Below are 23,886 nucleotides of genomic sequence, written 5' to 3'. Positions count from 1 at the left end.
TAAACAATAGAAGTGTCCACTATGTCACAGAATGAATGCTATAAGTACAATGGCTATATCGTGTGGTACAGTCTCCCACTTCAGAACAAATATATTCTGAAGTAAGTGTTGTGAACAGCTATACCACCCAAGAAGTGAATAAAGAAAGTCCAATCCATGTCAGTAAAGAAGGGAAACTTGTGGAATAGTAATGCTACAGGACACAGATGATGTGTCAGCCTGGCATAGAAAACACAGACCTACAGGCATACTCATAAAATGTCTGCTCACTATATATAATAGACTTTTCATGCCAAAACTGGTATATATAAACTGATCCCACGTTATAACCATTCCAAGACTGTTCTGCAAAGTGCTATCCTTTGATCTTATCTTGGCTGAGACCAGCCTTAATCACAAGGAAAACATTTATCTGAAAGCCAGAGGGACAAACAAAAAAAAGAGGAAACAAAACTAACAAAATGTTACACAGCTTGCTCATTCTTTTCAGGGAGAGGGAAGATGAGACAGATGATGCCGCTATTGCATCGCTGGAATTCATTAAAATATTCTCATGATACGCAAAACAGAGTTCTCCAGCAAGCATATCTTGAGTTTTCCCTTGTACTACTCTCAGCTTCCAGACTAAACTTGAAAATGGCAAATTAGAAGTCATTCTATGGCCAAGCTATTAAGTACAATAGACAGCATGTGAGAGAAATATACAAAGACTGGAAATCTGTTTGCATGCTTTAGAAAGAGGCATGTGCACTTAACAGTGACATCAAAAAATGTGAAATAGTACACAGAAACTGCAATATAACATATTTAAGTGCTCCTGTGGCCATTTATTTCAGTGCTTAGACCTTCCCCTGTGCTAAATTATAATCAAAGTAATGCTTGCTCAGAAGCGAAGAGGTGATCATGAGACACAGGATAGTGCAGAAGGAACATGACTTATACAAAACACTAATAATCTACTTCTGTCACAATTCATAAATAGATGCTATAAGTAGGAATTTATAAAATTATAGAGGGTCAAGTCAATTTTAGTTCCAAAAAATTTAAATAGATTTATTTCATAACAAAACATGCATATTTATGTACAATTAAAAAACATTTACATTCCAAACTTTTATACAAAAATCTCAGGAAGATAAGGAAAGGGATTCTGTAAAGAACATAGGAATCATCTTTTTCTCTTAAGTCCCTTCTTTTACCTCCAGTCTGCAGGCTGAAACTTGTTCTTTTTATTTCTATGTACTACCAAGTATATTGTAGGTGTCTTTATAAATAATACATGGTGGGGATGACAACTGTAAAAACAACCAATCTACAAATTTAAGAAAGGGTATCTGCTCTAAAATGTATCATCCCTATGGAGCTCATGTGAGATAACTTTGGTTGCCAGCAAGCAAATGTCTTGACGCTTAATTTTGCATGATATGCAGAAATGGCCAGCTGAAGTTCTTCATGGCATAACATCATCCAGTAAATCACCTCCAATTGTTCTCCAGACATATCAGCAATTTTAACAGTAATCCTAAACCACTTTACTTAGAAATAAATTCCAATAAAATAAATGCAGCTACTGTCCATGTAAATTTTGGACTGCAGCATAAAATTATATTCATACCAATCCCAAATAAATTTACTTTAAAAGTAAATTCCACTAAATTAAATTGGATTTAATTCCTGGTAAATATGGTTAGGATTATGTCCCTAAGTGCAAATATATTAATATGAGAATTGCATAATCCAACTATTGAGTAATATTGGTGACCATTGAAGAAGGTCGTTTGAGAATTGATTCAACTGAAAATGATAGGGGCTCATTTGTTGACAGCTTTGTTATTACTTGTTTGGTCCCCAAAATGTCTTTTGCATATCTGTCTATGGTGAATTTGTATTTTTGGTTCTCTTTGATGGTATATTCTCTGTACTTTTTGGATGCTTCATCAAATGTTGTTTTTAATTCAGGCCCCGATTTGTTGTGTAGCGCCTGGTGGAATAATGAATGGAATGGGCTATATTTCAGCGGTGGTGGCAGGTGAGTCTTGATACTTTCTTTGTTGATCTTCCTGAAAGAGTGTTCCTGAGCAGGCAGAGAATCCTTTTCAGAGATGTGTGAGAAAGTCCTCACAGGAGGTGAGAAGGCTGATCTCTCACGATTCTCCTGAGGGATCTGCTGGAGTTCATTTTGAGATGGTTGTGTTTCTCGCACATGAGGAAGCAGGAATGTGTTTTCGGTCTTTGCTGACATCATGTCACGCTCAGAGTTTGGACAGTCCTGACTTTGTGAAGCCTTGGAATCCCAGACAGCCCCAGGTTTGAGGGCTTGGACTGTGGTAGCATTTAGAAGGCACTGTTGATAGAGAAGTGCGTCATTCAAGGAACCACACTTTGGCCACATCAGAAGCCTAGAGGGCATAGGGTACTGCCTGTAGGTAGTAGCCACACTCACATTTGATGAAATCAGTTCCATATTTCCAGAACCTGAATACTGCATCGTTAGATCCAGGCAGGTGGGCAAGAAGTTACAAAACTCCTTATTGGAAGTTTCAATCTGATTAGGGCTAAAGGCTGTTTTATAAGAGTTATATTCAGACCCATGCCCTATTCGATTTGGCAGGAAAAAGGCAGCAGCTTGGGTAGCTTCCAGCATTTCCCTTTCTTTATACTCCCTTTCAAGCATGATATTCTCCAGTTCTTTGTCAGCAAAAGCCCGTCTTTTTCTCATCCTGTCACTCACAGGAGGTGGCAAAGGTGAATTCCCTCCAAGATAGGGATCTGCTGCAATGGGACGATAACCTGGGAGAGGAAGCCCAAAATAGAATTGGTTATTTGCATTCAAATCCTGGGTTATAAATAAAGTAGCAAGATGCTTGAAGAGCTACTTTGACAGTATTTGCTACATGGAAGCACACGAAGAAAAATCAGTCTGAAAGTATATATGGTTAATTTTAAATTTTAAGCAAATGTAGATGAGACTACAGATTTTTTTTTAGCCTGATTTATCTATTTCATATAATCAATGCAATTTTTTATTCTGCGTCTTCATAGTATTGAGTTAAATAATTAGTTGACGAAAGCAAGATGCTTTTAATGTAAAAATGAAACCTATGTTATTGCATTTGTTTGCAGGGAGGGTGATACTATGGGGTGGTTAGCTCACCAAGCTCATTTGGGGGTGAGCTCAAAGTTGTTAGTTTCACTTTAGCTTTACCATATTTCTTCTCAATTCTATTCTGATTTTAACTTTGAATTATGAAATTCAGGTTGGAAGAAAAACCAAGGAGTTGGTACCAGAAATGCATTCCAGTATTTTCATATGGATGTTAAACACTTTTTAATGTCTTCAGATAAAGCAGGATTCAAGCTTCCTTTTGGAAACATGTTTCTCAACTATAATAAAACATGAAACAAATGTTTCACAAGTTTTATTTGTGAAATTCCTAGTGGATTTTGATTATTTCTCTGAGGCAAATGAAATTACATGTTTTGACCTATTCAAAATGCATTTTCCATGGAAATGATTCCCAATTATTTTTTTCAAGCAAAGTTAATATGCATGGCCATGATCCAACACCGACTGAGGTGTGCTTTAAACCCAAGGAAAGCAATGGGACTGAGTATGGCTACTCGTGTGTACTGTGCACAATGAGAAAGAGGCAGGAAATTACACCTGCCTCATGAGTGGCAGCCAAGTACAAAACAGCGCTCTTTCAAAAGATGTCCCCTCTACAAATTTGCTTGCCTTTCTACAGGTGCCACATGCAAGTCATCACTCCTTGTACAACTCTGCCATATTCTGAGGGTGTCAAATGTCTTTCCACTGTGCAGTTCTGCTTAGGCAGTTGAGGATTTAGGCCACTCTTAGACTTTGAATTATCTATAAAACCAATACATTTTCTTTCTGAAATTTTGCAGACAGGATCCCTTGGATGAGGGATAGAATTCTTCAAATGTCATCCAGATTGGATGTATTTTCAACTTTAACTAATTTAAAGCAAACATATGCTGAGTAATTAAACAAATAAAATTATATAATGGTTTTTTAAACTGCATATCCTTATACATGTTTCAAAATAATGGAGGCAAGTGCCAGTGGCAGCCACTTCACTACATTTTTGTCAAAGCTGAAATGCCTGGAAATTGGCACAGTCCAAGTGTATTACCTTCTAAAATGCTTTTGGCCAGCAAGCTGGGTGTCCGGACATGCCGCTGGTACACTGTCTTGCGCTCAAAGTTAGCTTGTTTCCCTGTAAGCCCCTTCTTATCCTAGCAAAGAAAAGTTTTTTTCACAAGTCAGAGGTGGCTTCACAATTCATTGCTTCATTTAATGCATTTGTTTTCTGCCCTAGAAGTCTTAAAATACTCAGGCATCCACTTTTCCTAGGAGTCTTTAAAAGATCTTTCATAAGACAAGTATCGGCATTCAACAAACCCACATCTGGATTCTAAGTGCATTACTAGGAAATACACTTTTCTGATTTTAATTAGTTGGTGTTCTAGTGAAGAATGTTTGGAGCCTAGGTACAGAGGTGTGATCCTAAGCATACTGGAAAGAGACCACAAAAAAAATCCAACCAAATTTAAGCAATTTAAAGTTCCATTCATATTAAGTAAGAAGATCTAAACAAATGCGGAGCTCTTGCCACTGAAATCATGAGGATTTTTAAGTTTCATTTTTCCAGTATGTTTAGTGTTAAGAAACAGACAGCTGCAATGCTGCAGGATTGATTGCTGAATCTTGCACTCATCAGATAACGTTCATTCCTGTGATTTATTATTTATCCCTAGCATCAGCATGCAAATATCGGAGCTGCCGCTTCTTTTCGGATCAAACACTGCTCTGTAGAGAATCAGGTGAGCAGGGAGCTTTAAACAATTTTGGGAAGGGGTGCAGAGGGCTAGGAAGCTGCCAAAACTCGATTGCAGCAAAAAACCTAAAGGGAATGGAGGGGGTGGGAATAGCCAGGACAGATCATGTCTGTCCCTGGATCCTCCTTTGCAACCTACCCTGACAGCATTTGACTTGGAAAGCAGAGCCCCTATCGAAGTTCTTCTGGCTACGTGGGGATTTACTGCCTAGTAAACCCTGCTCAGAATTGTCGAATCAACCAGGCCCTTCAGAAATGGGGGGGGGGAGGGACCTGCTGGAAACGGCCTTTCTCTTTGTCACACGCTTAAGCGAGGGCTGCGAACGGGCGGCCAGACCCAAGGGGGTGGTTTCGATCCAAGCACCCTCCCCTCCCCTCCCCTGGTCCTTCTGGCCCCGGGGGCTGCCGGCGGGCTCACCTCGGAGGCCTGCTGCCTGCGGAGCGCCACCTGGGCGGCCATGACGCGCTGCCTCTCCACCACCAGCAGGCAGTTGGCGCACTGGCAGTCGCGCCAGCGGCAGAAGCGCTTGTGGCCCTTGAGGCACGAGACCACGCCGTGGTTGCGGCAGCGCGCGCACTTGGGCGTCCGGCTCAGCTTGCGCGGCTGCAGCTCCCCGGCCGAGGGAGAGGGAGAGGGCGCCGGAGGGCCCGCCTGCCCGGCCCCGCCTGGCCCCGCGCCCTCGCCGCCGCCGCCGCTGCTGCCGCCCTCCGCCTCCTCCTCGTCGTCGTCGTCGTCATCTTCCTCCTCCTCCTCCTCGCCGTCGCCGTCTTCGTCCCCGCGGAGGCGCGCCGGGGGCTCCTCCAGGCTCTCCACGTCGATCTCCCAGGCGTCCCCGGCGCGCGCAACCTGCGGCCCCTCAGCCATGGCTCCCGCCGGCCGGCCCCCGCCGCCTCGGCCAGCGCGGCCCCTGCAAGGCACAAGACACAGCCCGGCAGCCCCGACGTTAGCCAGGCGCACCAGTCCCCAGCCTCAGGCCGGCCGGACGGGAAGGGCCCCTCTGCCGCCCAAGCACACGAGCCGCCCGGCCCGAGGCAGCCCCCATTGCCCCCCTACCGCCTCCTCGCCCCTTGTGCTGCCGGAGTGGCCGGCCCGCCCCACGCCCTGCAGCGAAGCCCTGCAAAGACAGCGCCCCCCGCCCCCCCCCCCGGTGCCCCCCGGCGCCCCCCGGCTTTGGCGACCCCGCCAGACTCGGGTCTCGGTTCAGTGGCGCGCAGGCGTCGGGCGAAGCGGAGCCCTCACTTCCGAGCCGCTTCCCCGGGCCCGCTTGGGCGAAGACCAACACGCGGCGCCCGGTTTTCTCCCCACCGCCAGCCTGCCGGCCCACGCCTCCGTCAGCGGGCTGCCATTATTCCCCACAGGAGAACCGGGGCTCTCCCGTGTGGGCCTTCTTCCCTTTGCCCCCAGGGCCTCGGCGGGCCAAGTCTTCGCTCCTTTTCGTCAAAGGCCAAGAGACAGCTGCCACCGTCACTGGGACGGACTGGCCCGGTCTCCCGCGAGAGCTCTGCCGCCCTTCGCCTGCGCCGCTCCTGCCTGCGCGGGAACCGGGCTCCTGGGGGGAGGGGGGCTCCTCCTAAGCACCTGTTCCCAAGCGCTTTGGCAAACGGGGGCGGGGGCGGCCTGATAGGATCGCGCTGTTAGGCGCCCCTTTTCTTCGCAGGCTGCAGGCGCAAAGGAAAGGGGCTCCCAAGACGCCCTAAGAGGCATGTGGTCGACTGGCTGTTGTGCCATTGTCAAGTCTGGCCAAGCCTGAGGATTGCGACGGGAGGACGCCGTCCTTTCTCCCTCTCCTCGGGCTTGACAGGGCGGATTCCCAGTTTCCGAGCAAGACCAGAGGCGTTTGACAATCCAGCGCGCGGCAGAAGCGCCCCTTCAAGCAACGAGGCATATGACCGTCATCCTAGCTGCAAAATAGGCTGGAGACTGAAGTGTAGTTTCAGGAAGCGAGTATCCCAGCTGCTTGGAAAACAGGCACAGGCAAAGGGTTATTATCAGGGAGACCGCGAAGCACCACAGCTCCGAAGGATGTTGATGGCAAATTCAATGCCAGCAGAGCGACTCCTCTCCTTCCTGGCCAGCATCCTTTTCATTCTGGAACTCATCAAGAGAGTCCAGTGACACCTTTAAACCCACAGTGTTATTTAAGGTATAAATACCTCCAGATTGCTGGAGACATGTGCTTGCACACAAAAACTTTATATCTGAAGGAGTGTCCTTGCACACGAAAGCCTGTATCTTGAATAAACCTTCACTGGTCTTAAAGGTGCTACCGGACTCAAACTTTGTTCTGCTGCTTCAGATCAACACACCTGAAGCGATCTAAATTCCCAAGACAAAACTATTTCTTCCAGGGGGCCGTGTCCTGAACGTTGGGCCTGTTTGAATCACTTCCCTTCATATTTCCTGGTTAAATCGCCCCACGCCGCAAGCAACCTCTCAAAGGAGTCTCAGCGTTTCTTTTCCAGCATGTTTGCTCAGATCTAAAAGTGCCGCTCTGTTCAGTGCGCTTACAAGAGCCGCTTTCTCCGCCCACCACGCGGCGCAGGTGGGGATGGGGGGGGGGGGGGGGTGCGGTGCTGTAAAACATCAGCCGCAAGAATTTGCCCGCTCTCCGGACTGGCACCAGTAAAGCAACAGAAGAGGAAAGCGAGACAGGAGCATTGCTAATGGGCAGGTGTGTAAAGCCGCGATGAACTCAGCGGCACTCACAAGCCGCCCAGCTTTCGAAACGCGGAGCTGAGAGCGCTGGCTGAGTAAGGAGGCTTGGCCCGACTAAAACAGTGCACCAATCTCTCTCTCTCTCGCCCGCCCCGACGGACAGAAACCGGCGAGCCCTCCTTTGCGGCAGGACGCCGTTTCCCCCGCAAGCCCCAGAGGAGAAGGGATGCGAAGTCGCCGTCCCGAACACTGCAGCCAGCCCCGGCGGCGCAACAGGAGGCTTCCCCCTGCACCCCGGGGCCCACACTCACCCCAGGCACACCTCCCGGGCTGCACGCAGGCGCTCGCCGCCCGTTGAAGAAGGCGAGGCGGAGGGAGAAGCCCGCAGAGAAGCGGCACGCACAGTCCCCGGCCGCCTCCCGCTCTCCGGGCTGCGCTCCGGCCCGCCCCGCTCGCCTGCATTATAAGACCCGGCGCCAGGACTGCGGCGCGAGGGATTGGTGACTTGGCCAGCCGCGCGCTTTCCGATTGGCTACTGAGAAAACCCGACCGGCCCCGCCTCCCCCCGCCCCGCCCCGCCCCGCCCCGCCCGCTGCTGCTGCTGCTGTGGCCCGCGGGCGCGCAGCTGTCCGGCCGCCGGGTGGGCAAAGGAGCGACGCGGGAGAGGTGCTGCCGCCCAGGCCCAGACCGGGAAACTGGTACAGGAAAGCGCAATAGAAACGGGCGAGAGTCCCGGAGGACGGTCAAGACTAACACAGTTTGCGGCAGAGCACTAGAAAGAGCTTTCCAGAGGCTCTGCTCACTTCTTCAGCTACGGGCAGAATGGAAACTGCGTGTAGGGAAAGGTAACAGGAGGATATCAAACAGGCCAGCATGAATGGGCTTAGCGGAAGACCCACACACACACACAAAACACAAGAAAAGGGGCAGAAGAACACGGGTATCCCGCACTGGCCTCTTCGTCTTCAGTAGTTATAACCGAGAAATTTAATTTGCTGCAAAATCACCGTCACAAGGAGACGTCACAAGGAGAAAAAGAAATCTAGCCGAAACTGCTTTATGATCTCTGTAACTAACGCGGATTTCCCCTTTTGTGACCAATTATATGTTTGCATTTTAAAAACAAGGCGTCCAAAATATAGATAATTGTGTTCTGCATTTATTTTTGACGTCCCCACTTGGTTTTACTTTTCTATGAACATTTGGAATAATTTCCTGCCGTGAAAATTAAAATAAAACCAGCTTTCGAATCTTTCCTCAATTCTTCCCTGATTAAAAAAAAAATCATTTAACGAAACGAGAAGGGGAATTGTTCGGGTGGACTCTATTTTCAAATATAATTTACTTCGATCTAGGAAAGCAAAACCTGAGAACACACAGTACCTCTTCATCCGGCTGCCTGGGAGGTCACCTTGCAGTCGTGTTGAAAAGGGGAAAAGACAGGGGGACCTAAAAGCCACTATGTGGGAGTGGCGGCATATAAATCGAACCATAAATAAAATAAACTAAATGAAACCTGTAAAAACAGCCTTGCCAGAATTTGTCGGATTAAATTATACACACAACGTTCTGACGCCACAAGAGAAGGATGTTTCTATGAGCAATATAAAGCTTTTCAAGGCTTTATACTCACAACAGCACAAATGACTTGCACTGTTGATATGCGATATAGTCCGCTCACGCACGCCAAGAGAGCGAAGCGCCGATCACGCCGACGGGTTAAAAAAAGCTCTTTCGTTTCCGCCACGACCTCTCTGCGCTGAGCATTTTCTCGTGTTGCGGGGCGGGCGGGAAGGGCTCAGACTGTTTCGTGTGGACACTGTCAACAGGAAGGCCCGTCGTCGGTTCCTTTCTTTGTTCGGCCCCCGTCCTTCGCCGAAAGCCTAGCCGTTAGCACTTGGCCTAGCCGATGGCCGCTCTGCCAGACGGCCGGCCTTTGCCGAGCAGCAGCATGCGTGGGTGGGTGCGTGGGTGGGTGCGTGGGTGTGTTTTGCTCCCTCGATACTGAGCAGGGAAGAAAGGGCTCGGCGCCGCTCGAGGGGCTGAATGGCGCAGGCGGCGGCGGCGGCGGCGGCCGTGACGAAAAGGGGGGTTCGCCCTTCGCCTGTCTGTCGCCCTGTGGGCCCCTTCGGGTTGACCGGAAAGGCTCTCTGGTCACCAAGGAGGCGGCAGGCGTGAGGGTCAGCGTGATACAATGGTTACGGCAGCGGCTTCTAATCTGCGAGCCGGGTTTGAGTTCCCGCTCCTCCACATGCAGCCAGCTGGGTGACCTTGGACTAGTCACAGCCCTGGCAGTGCTGCTGAGACTGGGCAGTTTCTCTCAGGACTCTCTCACCTCGCAAGGCGTCTGCTGTGGGGAGAGGAAGCAAAGGCAATTGGGAAACGCTTTGAGGCCTCTTCAGACAGCGAAAGGCGGGGTATAAACCCCACTTTTTTTCTTCTTCTTCTTCTTCTTCTTCTTCTTCTTCTTCTTCTTCTTCTTCTTCTTCTTCTTCTTCTTCTTCTTCTTCTTCTTCTTCTTCTTCTTCTTCTTCTTCTTGGCAGAGGCCGTGGCTGTCCTGGGTGCAGGGGTGCAGCTTACCTCGCCAGCAAACCTGACTTCGTTGCTGCGGAGGATGACGGCGGGAGCCCGTCCCCCAAATCCGGCTCCCCCTGGCTGCTTCCTCGATAAGTGGCGAGTTCTTGGGACAGCAGCTTTGTCTCCGGCCCGAATAGCAAGCGGGGGCGGGGGGGGGGGGAGGTCGGGGCTTCCGAGGCAGGCTCCTGCTGCCGCCTCCGCCGCCAGTTGTGGCCAGGCTTGGAGGCGGAGGCCGCTCTGTGTACACCATCAGCAGCACCCTCGGCAAGGCTGAGACGGCAACTCACAACAAACAGCGTCCGGGGGCCTGGCCAGCAAGAACGGCTCGCTCGCTGCCAGCAGGGCCGGCTGGAGGCGTGGACAGCGACTGCCCATAGAAACAATACATGACTACCCATAGAGAATACATACCTGGCCATAGGGAATAATGGAAAGCACGCCTGCCCATAAGAAACAAGGCAAAGCACGCCTGACTATAGGAAACAACCCACAGCATGCCTGCCCTTTTAAATAACCGAATGCACACTTGCTCTTAGGCACTAACATTTATCATGCTTTATTATAGGACAAGAGCTAAAATGGTTGTTGTTGTAGTAGAGATGAATATGTGTTTGGTGATGGAAGCAAGGAATTAAAAGTCTTGAACAATTAGTTGTTTTTCCTTATTGTCAACCTTTAAATTGATTAATTTTCCAGTAGTCATTACTTTTGTCTTCTTGATGCTCAACTGTAGTTATGCTTTGGTGTTCCCTGCTTTATCTTTCACCAGCACTAATTTCAAAGTTCATTCATTTCTTACAGTAGCGTGGTATCATCACCATATATTGCTAGTTCCTTCCAGTTTTCCTTATCATACAATCTGTTTATAGATTGGTGAGATAAAGATTTAAAATACATCCTTGTATGACATCTTTGCCCACACCATTTTGTTTCTCCCTATTTTGAACTAACTGTAGCCTTTTGTCAAGAGTACAGGCTGCTCATCAAAACAAACAGATGCTGTGGCACATCCATTTCCTTTAAAACCAATCATAGCTTTGCTTGATCAACATATCAAAAGCTCGGCTGGGCTCGGCAAATGCTTTCCTTTTTTGTCTGTTTTATACATTTTATTGTTATACATTTCATCGTTTACCATGAATAGCATAGTCCAGTCAAAGACATACAGGAAAGATTATCAGGTTGCTACAGATTCAACAATAACTTTGAAAAATTATCAGGTTGCTACAGATTCCACCATAACTTCATTAATATGGTACATTATAAAACTTCTGATTCACAAATGCTTTGCTTTCTCTGTTTTATACATTTCATTGTTTAACATGAATAACATAGACCAAATTGAAGAAATACAAGAAAGATTATCAGGTTGCTACAGCTTCCACCTTAATATTATTATTATGGTACTTTATTAAACTGCTTCTTCCCAAAGGCCATATACAGGTGCCAATTTTTCTGAATTTTTTCTGGCAGTCTTGTTTTTACAAAGCTTGTCAATTTTGCCATCTTACTCTGTTTGCCAATTTTGGCCAGCCAGCCAGTAAACCCCGGTGTGTTTTCTTGCTTCCAGTTCTATGTTATTATTAGTCCAGCAGTGGTTGTAGCACAGAAAAACAACTCCTTTCTGTCTGGCTTCTCAGAGCTGCTGGATCCCCCTTTTGCTTCCATATGTGCCTCAGGGATTTCCTCATGAGGGCTTCCTGAACTCTGGTGTGTCCATTCTAGAACCTGCTCCTGTAACACACAGCCCCTCCATAAAGCCCCCAAAGATCCCCCCCTGGGCTTATGCTATAACTCAGTGGTTCCCAACCTCCCTAATGCTACCATCCTCTAATACAGTTCATCATGTTGTGGTGACTCCTAACCATAAAATTATGCAAGTGTTCTTTCTCAGAAATCAAACCAAAACTGACCAATGGCGTGAAGATTCAATCTTCATGATTGTATATAAATTGTGTTTTTTTCCCCCCAGGGTTTCTCAGTTCAGTCCTGTCTCTTGTCCTGCCAAGCTGCACCACCACCTGGAGTGCCTGGTGGGAGACTGTGCTGCTGTTGCAGCTGCTGCTGCTGACGACGACTCTACATTAGTGATTATGACAACAGTTTTATTTCTCCAATGTTTTTGTGAACAACAACTGAACTCAAGGGGACTGAGTATGAATTATCATACGGCATCATATGGCTGAATCTGGATGTTGTGACACAGTTTACTAATTTAACATAATTAGCTTTTGCCTTATATTTCCACTGTTATGAAGGTAGTTCATTAGTCTGAGGAAGACTACATGCACTCAAAAGATCACGCCTTGAATAAATCTTTGTTGAGCTTAAAGGTACTATTGGACTCTGACTTCGTTGTACATAGAATGGAACAAACATGTTTCAACCCCGAGGGGTCTTCCTCAGTAGTCAAATTGTTATGAGAAATGTACTCATGCATAACATGAAAGGGCTTGCTGGGTGGCAAAGAAAAATCTGTTGGTCCTGCTCCAACTAGTCTTTCTATTACAAAAAATATCTGTTCTGGAGCCCCCCTCTAAGATATGCACTTCCAGAGGCTACCGCTCTGATTTGCCCAGTTCTCAGTCACTGGTGCATTCCCACATGTGTCAGAAAAAGCTTTGTCCATGCAATGTGCACTTTTCAATAAGTCATTCCATCACAAGTAACAGCTGTACCACTTACATCAGAGCAGATTTCCAACACCTAAACCCTACCTGTCTCCAGAAAAAGCTAAAAAAAAAACAGGAACAAACTGGACATGTGCAATTGCCAGAAATACTTTTAACACAATACCCTCTGTACCTTTAGATGGCAGTCAGACACCATACAACTAGTGTTAAAGGTGATGAACAGGAAGAACAGGATGTTTAGATTTGTAGAAATGGAGAAAATGGGGGCTTCGCATTGTAATTTTGCAAAAGGGAATATTGGTAGCTTCTCTAAGCATCCCCCATGAGCATTTAGTGCCCCAGCTCTCCTTGGGCAAGGACACACTTTTAGTTCTGCCACTATGTCAGCTTTTCTCAACTTCTTACCATTGAAATATTTTACTCTGAAATATTCTTCAGGCTTTGACAAGCCCCAGAAGTGGGATCTTCAGGGATGCCAATCTCTAGGTGGGACCTGGAGAATCCCTAATATGAAAGCTTCTCTCCAGACTATAGAGATCAGTTCCCCTGGAGGAAAGGGCTGCTTGGGATGGGGGTGGGGGGCTGTGTCCCACTCCCTTCTACAGACAAACACACACAGAGAGAATACAGAAGAAAAAAGTATTCCTTCTCAAATAGCAAACCTTATTAACCCCCAAATCACCTTTTTCATGTAGTAAATCATAGAATCATAGAATCATAGAGTTGGAAGGGGCCATACAGGCCATCTAGTCCAACCCCCTGCTCAACGCAGGATCAGCCCAAAGCATCCTAAAGCATCCAAGAAAAGTGTGTATCTAACCTTTGCTTGAAGACTGCAAGTGAGGAAGAGCTCACCACCTCCTTAGGCAGCCTGTTCCCCCCAGCAAGCTGAATACTCATTTTACAGACCTCGGAAGGGTGGAAGGCTGAGTCAACCTTGAGCCGGATGCTGGGATCGAACTCCCAAGCCTCATGGACAGAGCTTCAAACTGCATGTCTGCTGCCTTACAACTCTGTGCCACAAGAGGCTCTCTAAAGGGGCATACAGGAGTGGGATTGTGGGTCTCATTTACCTGACTCACCTCCTCTCTGTTCCAGGACTTCCAAGTATATATTGTCCCAATTTACTTCCTTTTTGTGCCTGTTCCATCTCTTTTAAAGTATCTGCCTTGGGAATGATAACTTCAACCTGAACCGAAGAGCTTGTTTGTCTTTTATTATCCAGTTTAACTTGCATGGGGTGTTCAGGGGGGCTGAAGCTTCTTGTCATATTAGTCCCACATTGTACTTTTAGAAGTAACATTTCAGCTCTTCAGAGGGAGCAAACAGTACTGCAGCTCTCTTGTGGAAGAAAGCTGCCGATTGACAGTGGAAGACTTTGCAAGGGAGAATTGCTGTTAGGATTCCTGGTTTCTTGCTCTCTCTGGTCCCCAGCGTTATTCTTTGCAGGAATTTCATGCCCCTGTTCCTGTCCCCACTTGAGTGTCTCCCACCTTAGATTGCTTTGAGAAGCCATGGCTAGAAGTTCTATATTTAAAAGGAAAGAATTCCTTAGCAGTCAGTGAGCAAGTCATAAAAGACTTTCCCCATCCTCCTACAATAGCTTCTTCTGCCTGTGCTCTAGCTACATCTCTTTCAAGCAATGGCAATTTGTACAGCTTGGTATAGTGGTTAAGAGCAGCAGCTTCTAATGTGGTAAGCTGGATTTGATTCCCTTCTCCTCCACATGCTGGGTGACGTTGGGCTAGTCACAGTCCTGTTAGAATGTGTTCTCACAGAGCAGTTTCTCTCAGAGCTCTTTCAGCCTCACCTACCTCACAGAGTGTCTGTTGTACGGAGAGGATGGGAAAGCTATTCTAAGCCACTCTGAGACTCCTTTGGGCAATGAAAAGCAGGATATATATTACATTGCAGGGAGAAATATCAACAACCTCAGATATGCAGATGATACCACTCTAATGGCAGAAAGTGAAGAGGAACTAAAGAGCCTATTGATGCAGGTGAAGGAGGAGAGTGCAAAAGTTGGCTTGAAACTCAACATCAAGAAAACGAAGATCATGGCATCCGGCCCTCTCAATTCCTGGCAAATAGATGGGGAAGAAATGGAGATAGTGACAGATTTTATTTTCCTGGGCTCCAAGATCACTGCAGATGAGAACTGCAGCAAAGAAATTAAAAGACGCTTGCTCCTGGGGAGGAAAGCTATGGCAAATCTAGGCAGCATTCTAAAAAGCAGAGACATCACCCTGCCAACAAAAGTGCATTTAGTCAAGGCTATGGTATTCCCAGTTGCGATGTATGGCTGCGAAAGGTGGACCATAAGGAAGGCCGAGCGTCAAAGAATTGAGGCTTTTGAACTCTGGTGCTGGAGAAGACTCTTATGAGTCCCTTGGACTGCCAGGCGAACAAACTGGTCAGTCCTAGAGGAGATCAGCCCTGACTGCTCCTTAGAAGGCCAGATCCTGAAGATGAAACTCAAATACTTTGGCCACCTCATGAGAAGGAAGGATTCCCTGGAGAAGAGCCTAATGCTGGGAGCGATTGAGGGCAAAAGAAGAAGGGGACGACAGAGAATGAGGGGGCTGGATGGAGTCACTGAAGCAGTAGGTGCAAACTTCAATGGACTCTGTGGAATGGTAGAAGACAGGAAGGCCTGGAGGATCATTGTCCATGGGGTTATGATGGGTCGGACACAACTTCGCACCTAACAACAACAATAAATGATATTGCAGGATCAAGGTAGGATCACTCTGGATCAATCATGTTTTTTGCAGAGGGAAAATTTAAATCGGACAAAATCAAAATGGAAATCGCATTCAGTGGAGATGGCAGGGACTGAATTGACCTGGGATTGGAATCAAAGCTCCACGCAGACTCCACTCAGGACCGAAGTTTCCTCTAGGTATGCCAGCAACTGATCCATGGCTACCGGTTCAACCATCTTTCCTAAAAACACATGTTGCAAGTTGGGGTGATAATTGGTAGGGCCCCATAGATCCAGAGATTATTTCTTCAGTAAAGGCTTAACTGCTCCCTCCTTTGGACTATCGGGAAAAGCCCCCAACATAACAGACAAGTTCAGCGTCACCTGGAGAGGTCCTCCACCTGCACGCTTCCACAAGCTATGAGGGGCAGGGCGCAAGGGGGCAAAGGGCTGTCCGCACTGATGTGAGCAACCTATGAATCTCAGTTTGCGTGAGGTCCCAGAAGCTTTCAAAACACACCTCCAAAAATGATCAAGGGTCCTCGAGTTCTCTTTCTGTATTAACTATTGTGGGGAGAAGGTTGTGAGCAAGGATCAAGATTCTCTCTCCAGTTCCCTTCTCCAATCTTATTCAATATCTTTATGGGCCCTCTTGCTCAACCGGTGCGGAGGTTTAGGCCGGGTTGCCATCAATATGCCAATGACAGCCAGCTCTTCCTCCTGATGGACGGCCACTCTGACACTCCTCGGGCCCCCCGCGCCCTCCTGAGCCGCCTGGGAAGCCTGGCCCCTCCCCTCGCTCTGTCCCCCTCGCGGGTTTTGCTGTCCCCGGCTGAGGCGCCCCCTCCCGAGGACAAGGGCGAGGGGTGGGCAAACGGGGTGCTGCCCCCGGGAGCCGCGCAGAGGCCGCGTTCGGCGGGGCAGGGAAGACCGGAGCCGGCCAAGGCGCAGCGGCCCGGCAACACCCGCAGCTTCCCGCGGCAGAGATGCCGCCAAGGGTGCCCCGGAAAAAAAGGAGGCGGGCGAAGGGGACACGTCGGACCGGTGCGCCAGGGCGTCAAGCGGCGGGCGGGCGGGCGGGGGAGCACACCAGGCCCAGCAGGCCTGGGCGGGGTTCGGCTGGACGGGGACTCTGGATTACGGCCCGCGGTCACCGCCGGACTGCGCCAGGACTGGGAGGCTCGTTCCCACCAAGCTCCGGCGGCGGGGGGGGGGGGGAGTTTCTGCCCCTCGCCTGGGCTGGGCGCCACAACAGCCTCGAGCAAGAGCCCCACGCCTCCAGCTCTGCTCCTCTCGGCCGCGCCCCCGCAGGACGGAGCTGGGCTCCCCGAAGAGCCGCGCCCCCAACCAAGCGCAGCTCGGACGCCTGGCCCGCCCCCCTCTGGCTCCCAGATCAAAGGCAGCCGACCGCAGGGCCGGTGTGTGGCCTCGGTGACCCCGCCGCACCTCGGCGTTTCTGGGCGGGGCCGGAGCCGCGCCGAGCCTGGCGGCTATTAGTCACCCTCGGGCTACCGTCTGACCGGGACGCAGACGAAGAGCTCCCTTGCCCCCTCGGGCATTTGCCGCTGCCAAGCAGGCCGAGAGCGGCCTACAAAGAGTTCTGGCCCCACGGCCCCTCGCCCAGCCGCCTCCTTCCCCCAGTCCAGCCTGGCCCTGGAGAGAAGACCGGCATGGCTTTCTCCCCAGCCTCCTTCCCACTTTGGGGGCTCCCTTCCCAAGTCTCCCCCCCCCGCCGTCTGGTTTCTTGGGGTCCATTTTCATGCCCTTTCCTCCAAGAAGCTTGGTGTGCCCTCAGTCACCCCCATTTGATCCCCAGAATAACCCTGTGGCTCAGCCCCAGCAGCCCAAGAAGGCCAGCCCCATAGGTGTCAAGAAGGCTCCCTCCCAAGTCAGAGGGCCCAAGACTAAGGGAGCAAGAAAGCAGGCCAACCCCCAGCCTCACCTTCGGCTTCAGTTGCTGCCAGTCTCCTCTGCCAGTGCCAGTCTGCCTGCTTCCACGTCTTCAAAAACCACAGTGGGGATTTGGGTTTTTGTCTGTCGCAGACAGTTGTTATAATCATGAAGCTTCCTGAAAGCATGATCAAAGTGATATGTGTGTTTTCAGTATGGGAGAACAGCAAGCCTAGCCCCCTCCCCCCCCCCAAAAAAAGAAATATTTACTAGGCAGGTCTACTCTGCCTTCTGTAAGATCCCCGTGGGCCTGCCGTCTGGAGTAGTGGCCACAAGTGCCAGACTAGTAGCTGCATGGTCTGACCGCGCACCCCCCCCCCGTGCCGGAGGCTGCTTGTTCGGGACAGGCATGCTGGCTCAGCCCAAGCTACCCCACAGGGTTGTTGAGAGGTGGGAATGGAGCAGAGAGGAATACTGTGAGCCCTCTGGGTCCCCACCGGGGAGAAGGCGGGGTGTGAATAAATTAAACAAACACATAACTCTTAATTACGCTTCCAAATACTGGCTTTATCCCACTGCTGGTGCTCTTCTGCCTGCAGGGGGTGGGGGATGGCATTTTGCTACAGCATGAGGCAGGAGGGAATATACTGGGGCACCCCACTGGCCAGCTGGGAATTAACATTTGGAGCAAATGTGGGTTGCCAAGGTGGCGGAGTGGAGTGCTGCCTGGCTATCTGATGGATGTGTTTCATTTTGCAGCTGTTTAGGGAGCAGACCCCAAGTCAGTGCTACTTCCCTTCAAGACACCGAGCAGGGGGGCAGGAGTCCCCAGAACCTAAGATCCTCTTGCAGGTGTACTGGAGTGTTACACCGGTAGTGTACCGGTGTGCGGGTAGTTACAGAGCTGATGGATTATCTTGCACTGCTCCACAGGCTTCTCGGATTGTGGCACTTATAACCCTAGAAAGAAAAACCACTTAAGGTGGAGGAAGGCATATTGCATAGTGGTGGGGCAGCATTGGTGGGATACAGGCTCCTATTTAGTCATCCTCAGTATCCAAACAGTTTTACATGCATTCGTCCCATTGTAAATCTGCCACAACCCCGTAAGGCAGGTATGTGCTGTCGTTTCCATATTGCATTTGGGAGGAATGAGACCAAAAGAGCGGCTTCCTTGCATCTGGTGGGTGAGCCAGGAATGGCTGCATCTCTGAGCTGTGCGGTGGTATCGCCTTGCCAAGACTCAAAGAGCCACAAGAGCAGAGTTCTGAAGGGGACATGAACCTGTCCCGAGAAACTGATGTGGCCATCCGGAACCTTCCAGCCGGTTTCATTTGGCTGGGAGCCCAAGAGAGTGTGCACTTCCCTGTGATGTTTATTTGGGGAAAGAAGGAGCCAAGATAAAAGAGCTACATCCACACTAAAAGGCCCACTGGGAAAACCCCATTTGGAAAACTTTGACCTGGGAGAGTCTTTGTTCAGGCCTGTAAAGTGAGAGGGATGCAGCACTGACCTGCCCTCCATGGATTTTCCATGTGGCAAGATTGGCAGAGGTGCAGGTGCCGGAGCGATGGCCCTTCTTCAGTTTGCCTTCCCTATTTACCCCCCACCCACCCCTCTCCCCCTGGAAAATTTATTAGCAAGGTTAACTAAACAGCAACCCTGGGTGCAATTGCCGAAGGAAGAATGCTTTGATCCTCTCCTCGCGCCCACTGTGGGAAGCAGATTGCATTGCCAAACGTCAGGGTTCTCCACCGCTTGTTGAGCCTGAGATGTTACCAGCTAATCTGAAACAAACTTCTCATTCCTCACACCCCAGACAACTTATTTTTGCATCTTGCTCTTCTTTCGCTCAGTGGATTTCCTGGAGCAAGAGGCAGTACCGACGCCTTTTCCCTGGAAGGGAGGGCAGGCCTCATACCCGGGGAACAGCTGCCCTACTCTACTGCTGGGTTGCCCAGGGTGTGGGTGGCAGGGAAGGTGGTGCCCAGGCTTCTGCTGTTTTACCAGTTTGTGCAAATGGGGGGGGGGTTGGGGGGGCATTCACTGGGTCACCACACCCAGTAAATTTGGACTTGAGAATGTTAGCAGGGTAAATAAGTCAAAGATGTGCAAACACTGTATTTTAGGATAAAGGAGATAAAAGGATTTATTAATGGGAAGACATACTGTGATAGTGTAGTATGTCTGTCAGCAGTGTCTCCTGCCCAATTGGCATCCATGTATTCCACCAGTCTGGGATTGCCACATGTTGGTAACTTTAGTTTCAGGTGTGCAGTACCAGTCAGGTACTTTGTAACGTGCTTGACTGCATTCCAGTCACTTTTGGTTGGTGATTCCACCTTCCGGCATAAAAAGACAACAGCTGCCGTGATACCTGGACGTGTCAGTGTGCTGATGTAGAGAAGCTTTCCTATTGCTTCCCTGCACTGCTTGTTGTCGAGGAAAGGTTCACTTATTCCTCTCTGTTCCAAGACGTTTGTTTTCACAGGAGTTGGTGCTGGCTTAAGTTCCTTCATATTCATCAAGTTCAGAAATTCTTGAATTTTCTGCTGTTGATAGGGGAGATAGTTCCCATCTTCTCTATGTTCTGTTTGTATTCCAAGATAATACTGGATGTCTCCAAGTTGCTTCACTTCTCCCCAACTACAGCAGCTGGTGACTAAAATGGAGGTGAAAGGAGTTGGCCATTCACTCTGGGAAACCAGGCCCAGATCAAACTGGAGGCCTTACAAATCTTCGCCTTTTCAGAGCAGTAGCCGTTCCCTGGTCACATGAGAAGGCAGCAGAAGCTTCTTGTGTTCCGTGCAGCTGAGCAGCCATACCCTCGGCCACCTGCCAAGCTCTGAGGAACAGAGTGACCATTCACTTACTGAACAAGGACTAGTAAAGTTAGGCACTTCAGGAATAAACACTGTTCATGTCTGCCATGCCAAAGGTAGGATTCATGGGACTCAAGACGAGTGGCAGCGTGCCTGCTCATGAACTCTCTGGCGTGCAGAAACAGGCACCAGAGAGCCATCCGTGGGGCTCTATGGAACCCAAGCAGAGTACAAGTTACTACAAGATGCCCATAGCCAGCATTGCTGCTTACAGTGGAAGTTGAAAGCCATCTTGGCTTTACCAGAGAGAGAGAGAGAACCATCAGAACGCCCCCCCCCCCAGCCCGTCACCAGGGCTATTGGCCACTGGTGAATGAACTGCCCCACCATGCAGCTCTTTACTCCAAGCAGCAAGCTCCTGAATGTGGTCCAGAAAATGGAGAAGAGGAGAAAGATGCAAGTCACTTTGAGTTCCCATCTGGGAGAAAAGCAGGGGATAGACAAAGTGTTATAAAGAATACAGAGCCAGACCCTCTGTCTATCAAGGTCAGTACTGCCTATTCTGGCTGGCAGTGACCCATTCTCAGGTAGGAGCTTTCACATCACCTGCTTCCTGCACCTTGTAACTGGAGAAGGCAGAGATTATACCTGAGACAACCTGCTTGCAACAGGGATGCTCTGAGCCACAGTCCCTCTTTTGTACATGCCTACTCCATGGCCCCAGACCAGGCTACATTGTGTCTTCTGAGAGCCAGTTGCCTGACTTTCTATTTGCCTGACTATCACCTGCGCACAGCTAATAGTTAGGATGCCCTAACTCTTAACAGTTTCCAATGGGACTGCAGTGAAGTGTTGAACTACATGAAAATATACAATATGACTAGTATCAAAGCCCATTTTAAAAATGGGCTTTGAAAGGAGCTGCAGGGAGGAGGGTGTGAGAGGGTGGACACGGCTCGCTTTGGCTCACAAAGCGGGCTAAAGAGAGTGGGAAGCCCCCCCCCCGGCGGCAGCGACAGGGCTTTGCGGCCTGCAGGGAGGCTGCAAACTCCCCCCACCAGGTTCCCTCCCAGCAGGAGCGTACCTGTGGGCCTCATACCCGTCGCTGCCTCTCTCCTCGTGGGCAACAATGGATGCTGCAGCCACAAGGCTTCTAGCAGGCAAGGAGGGAGGGTGGGAGCTGGAGGGGGAGAACCAATTAGGGTGGACCTGGATGGACAGGGCCCCGGACAGTCTCCTACCAGGAGGCTGTTTCCCAAAGATATATGGGAGCAAAATAATGTTGGTGTAATACATGGGACTACAATTCCCATGAGCCCCTGCCAGTGAATGGGAATTGTAGTCCGTGGACATCTGGAGGGCCACAGTTTGACTACCCCTGCTCTAAACCATGCAGGCCTTGCTGTGAATTCTCATTGAGCATAACAGCGTTTCACACAGTGGCTAGCCAAATGTCCCTGGAAGCAAAGCATAGTAGGCAATGCCTTCCCTCTCCAACACACAAGCACTGTTAAAGGCCAATGCCACGAGCATGAAGGCTCCATTATTATCCCAGCCATTGATATGCCCTGGAGTAGTCAAAGCTGCATTCAGAATGAGTTTTGACTAACTGAACATGATCCAGCAAAACTTGTACACCAGAAGCAGAGGAGGTGCAGAGGAGGTGCAAGGGTCAACAAGGGAAGAGGTCCCAAAACAAACTCTAAGACAAAGGGAAGAGGCCACGGGGACAGAAGGAAATGGAGTTGAGAAGAAAAAAAAAAGGAGAGTACTGGTAATTGGAGACTCCCTGCTAAGAGGAATGGATCACCATGTGGCTGGGCCCGACCCCCTAACCCGAGAGGTGTGTTGCTTGCCAGGGGCGAAAATTAAAGATGTTTCAGAAAGGCTGCCCAAACTCCTCAAATCTACGGATCGCTACCCATTTGTGATGGTCCATGTGGGAACGAATGACATGTCCCTGAATACCATCGATCCTATTAAAAAAGACTATCAAGATCTGGGGAGGAAGCTCAAGCAAATGGGGGCACAAGTGGTATTCTCTTCAATCTTGCCTGTCAAGGGAAGAGGAATGCGTCGGGAGAGGAAGATAATGGAGGTGAATCACTGGCTGCGTAGTTGGTGCCGGCAGGAGAGATTTGGTTTCTGGGACCATGGGATAGGCTTTCTTGAGGAAGGCCTACTAGCACCTGATGGACTGCACTTATCGAAACTGGGGAAGAATGTGTTTGGCAGGAACCTGGGGAGATTCATCAGGAGAGCTTTAAACTAAAGCCACTAGGGGAAGGAGACGATCAACATAGGGAGTGTATGGAAGGAAAACTATCGGAGGCAACCCAACCGGCAAGGCCAGCTCATAGGGAACCAAAAGTAAAAGGATTCAGATGTCTTTATACTAACGCCCGAAGCATGGGCAATAAAAAGGAAGAGCTGGAACTTCTCATGCTGATGGAAAAGTATGATCTAGTAGGCATCACAGAAATTTGGTGGAATGATTCTCATGACTGGAATGTAATGGTGGATGGATATGAACTGTTCAGAAAAAACAGAATAGATCGAAGAGGTGGAGGAGTGGCACTGTATGTGAAGAAAGGGCTTACCTGTCAGGAAATTCTAGTGAAGGAGAGCATATCTACAGTGGAAAGCATCTGGGTGAAAATAAGCGAGAGGAAAACAAACAGTGTGGTGGTTGGTGTCTGCTACCGACCGCCTGACCAACGAGAGGATGTGGATGCTGCACTTTGTGAGCAGCTTGAGAAAATATCCAAACGGCACGACCTTGTCATCATGGGTGACTTCAATTTCCCAGATGTGTGCTGGGAAACAAACTCTGCGAAGCGTCCTCAGTCATGCAAGTTTCTGACCTGCCTGGCTGACAATTTCATTTATCAAATGGTAGATGAACCCACAAGAGGTTCAGCCATACTGGACTTAATACTGACCAACAGGCAAGAGTTGGTGGATGAGGTGAAGGAGGTGGGGACCCTAGGGGGAAGTGACCATGTCCTCATAGAATTCCTTTTGAGATGGGGAGCCAAGGAAGCTTGTAGCCAGACGCGGATGTTGGATTTTCGTAGGGCAAACTTTAATAAACTCAGAGACATGATGAGTGTCATACCATGGACGAGAATGCTGGAAGGGAAGGGAGCATGTGAAGGGTGGGCGCTACTCAAACAAGAGCTATTGCATGCTCAATCAATGACTATTCCAGAAATACGAAAACACTGCAGGAGCTCTAAGAAGCCTATTTGGATGAACAGAGAACTTCAAGAAGAACTAAGAAAGAAAAGGAAAATGTTCAGGAAATGGAGGGAAGGACAGAGCTCTAAAGAAGAGTACCTACAGGTTACTAGGCACTGTAGATCAATCATCAGAAAGGCCAAAGCTGAGAGTGAGCTAAGATTGGCCAGGGAAGCCCACTGTAATAAGAAAAGATTTTTCAGTTACGTGAGGAGCAAACGTAAAGTAAAGGAGGCAATAGGCCCGCTGTTGGGTGCGGATGGACAAACTCTAACGAAAGATGCAGAGAAAGCAGAAAGGCTTAGTGCCTATTTTACATCTGTTTTTTCCCACAGGTCAAAGTGTTTAGGCACGTCTAGAGATGGCTGTAGCCAAAGGACAGTGTCTGGGTGGCAGGTTAACATGGATAGAGAGGTTGTCGAGAGGCATTTAGCTGCACTGGATGAGTTCAAATCCCCTGGTCCAGATGAAATGCACCCGAGAGTACTCAAAGAACTTTCC

General features: G+C 49.2%; 1 protein-coding gene across 1 annotated transcript; it reads right to left on the bottom strand.

The window, feature by feature from the left end:
* Window positions 1-1,026: 1,026 nt before the first annotated feature.
* DMRT2 (doublesex and mab-3 related transcription factor 2) lies at window positions 1,027-7,964 on the bottom strand. Its single transcript, XM_077344892.1, has 4 exons — window positions 7,830-7,964; window positions 5,281-5,770; window positions 4,158-4,260; window positions 1,027-2,790 (listed from the first exon to the last, which is right to left on the bottom strand). Exons 2-4 carry the CDS (start codon window positions 5,725-5,727, stop codon window positions 1,742-1,744), a joined length of 1,599 nt encoding a protein of 532 aa, XP_077201007.1. The 5' UTR covers window positions 5,728-5,770; window positions 7,830-7,964; the 3' UTR covers window positions 1,027-1,741.
* Between the last annotated feature and the right edge of the window lie 15,922 nt (window positions 7,965-23,886).

Source organism: Paroedura picta, chromosome 7, assembly GCF_049243985.1.
Source record: "Paroedura picta isolate Pp20150507F chromosome 7, Ppicta_v3.0, whole genome shotgun sequence".
Taxonomy (NCBI): Eukaryota; Metazoa; Chordata; class Lepidosauria; order Squamata; family Gekkonidae; genus Paroedura; species Paroedura picta.
The sequence above is the reverse complement of the archived record's forward strand: the minus strand, read 5'-3'. Positions and strand labels throughout refer to the sequence as shown.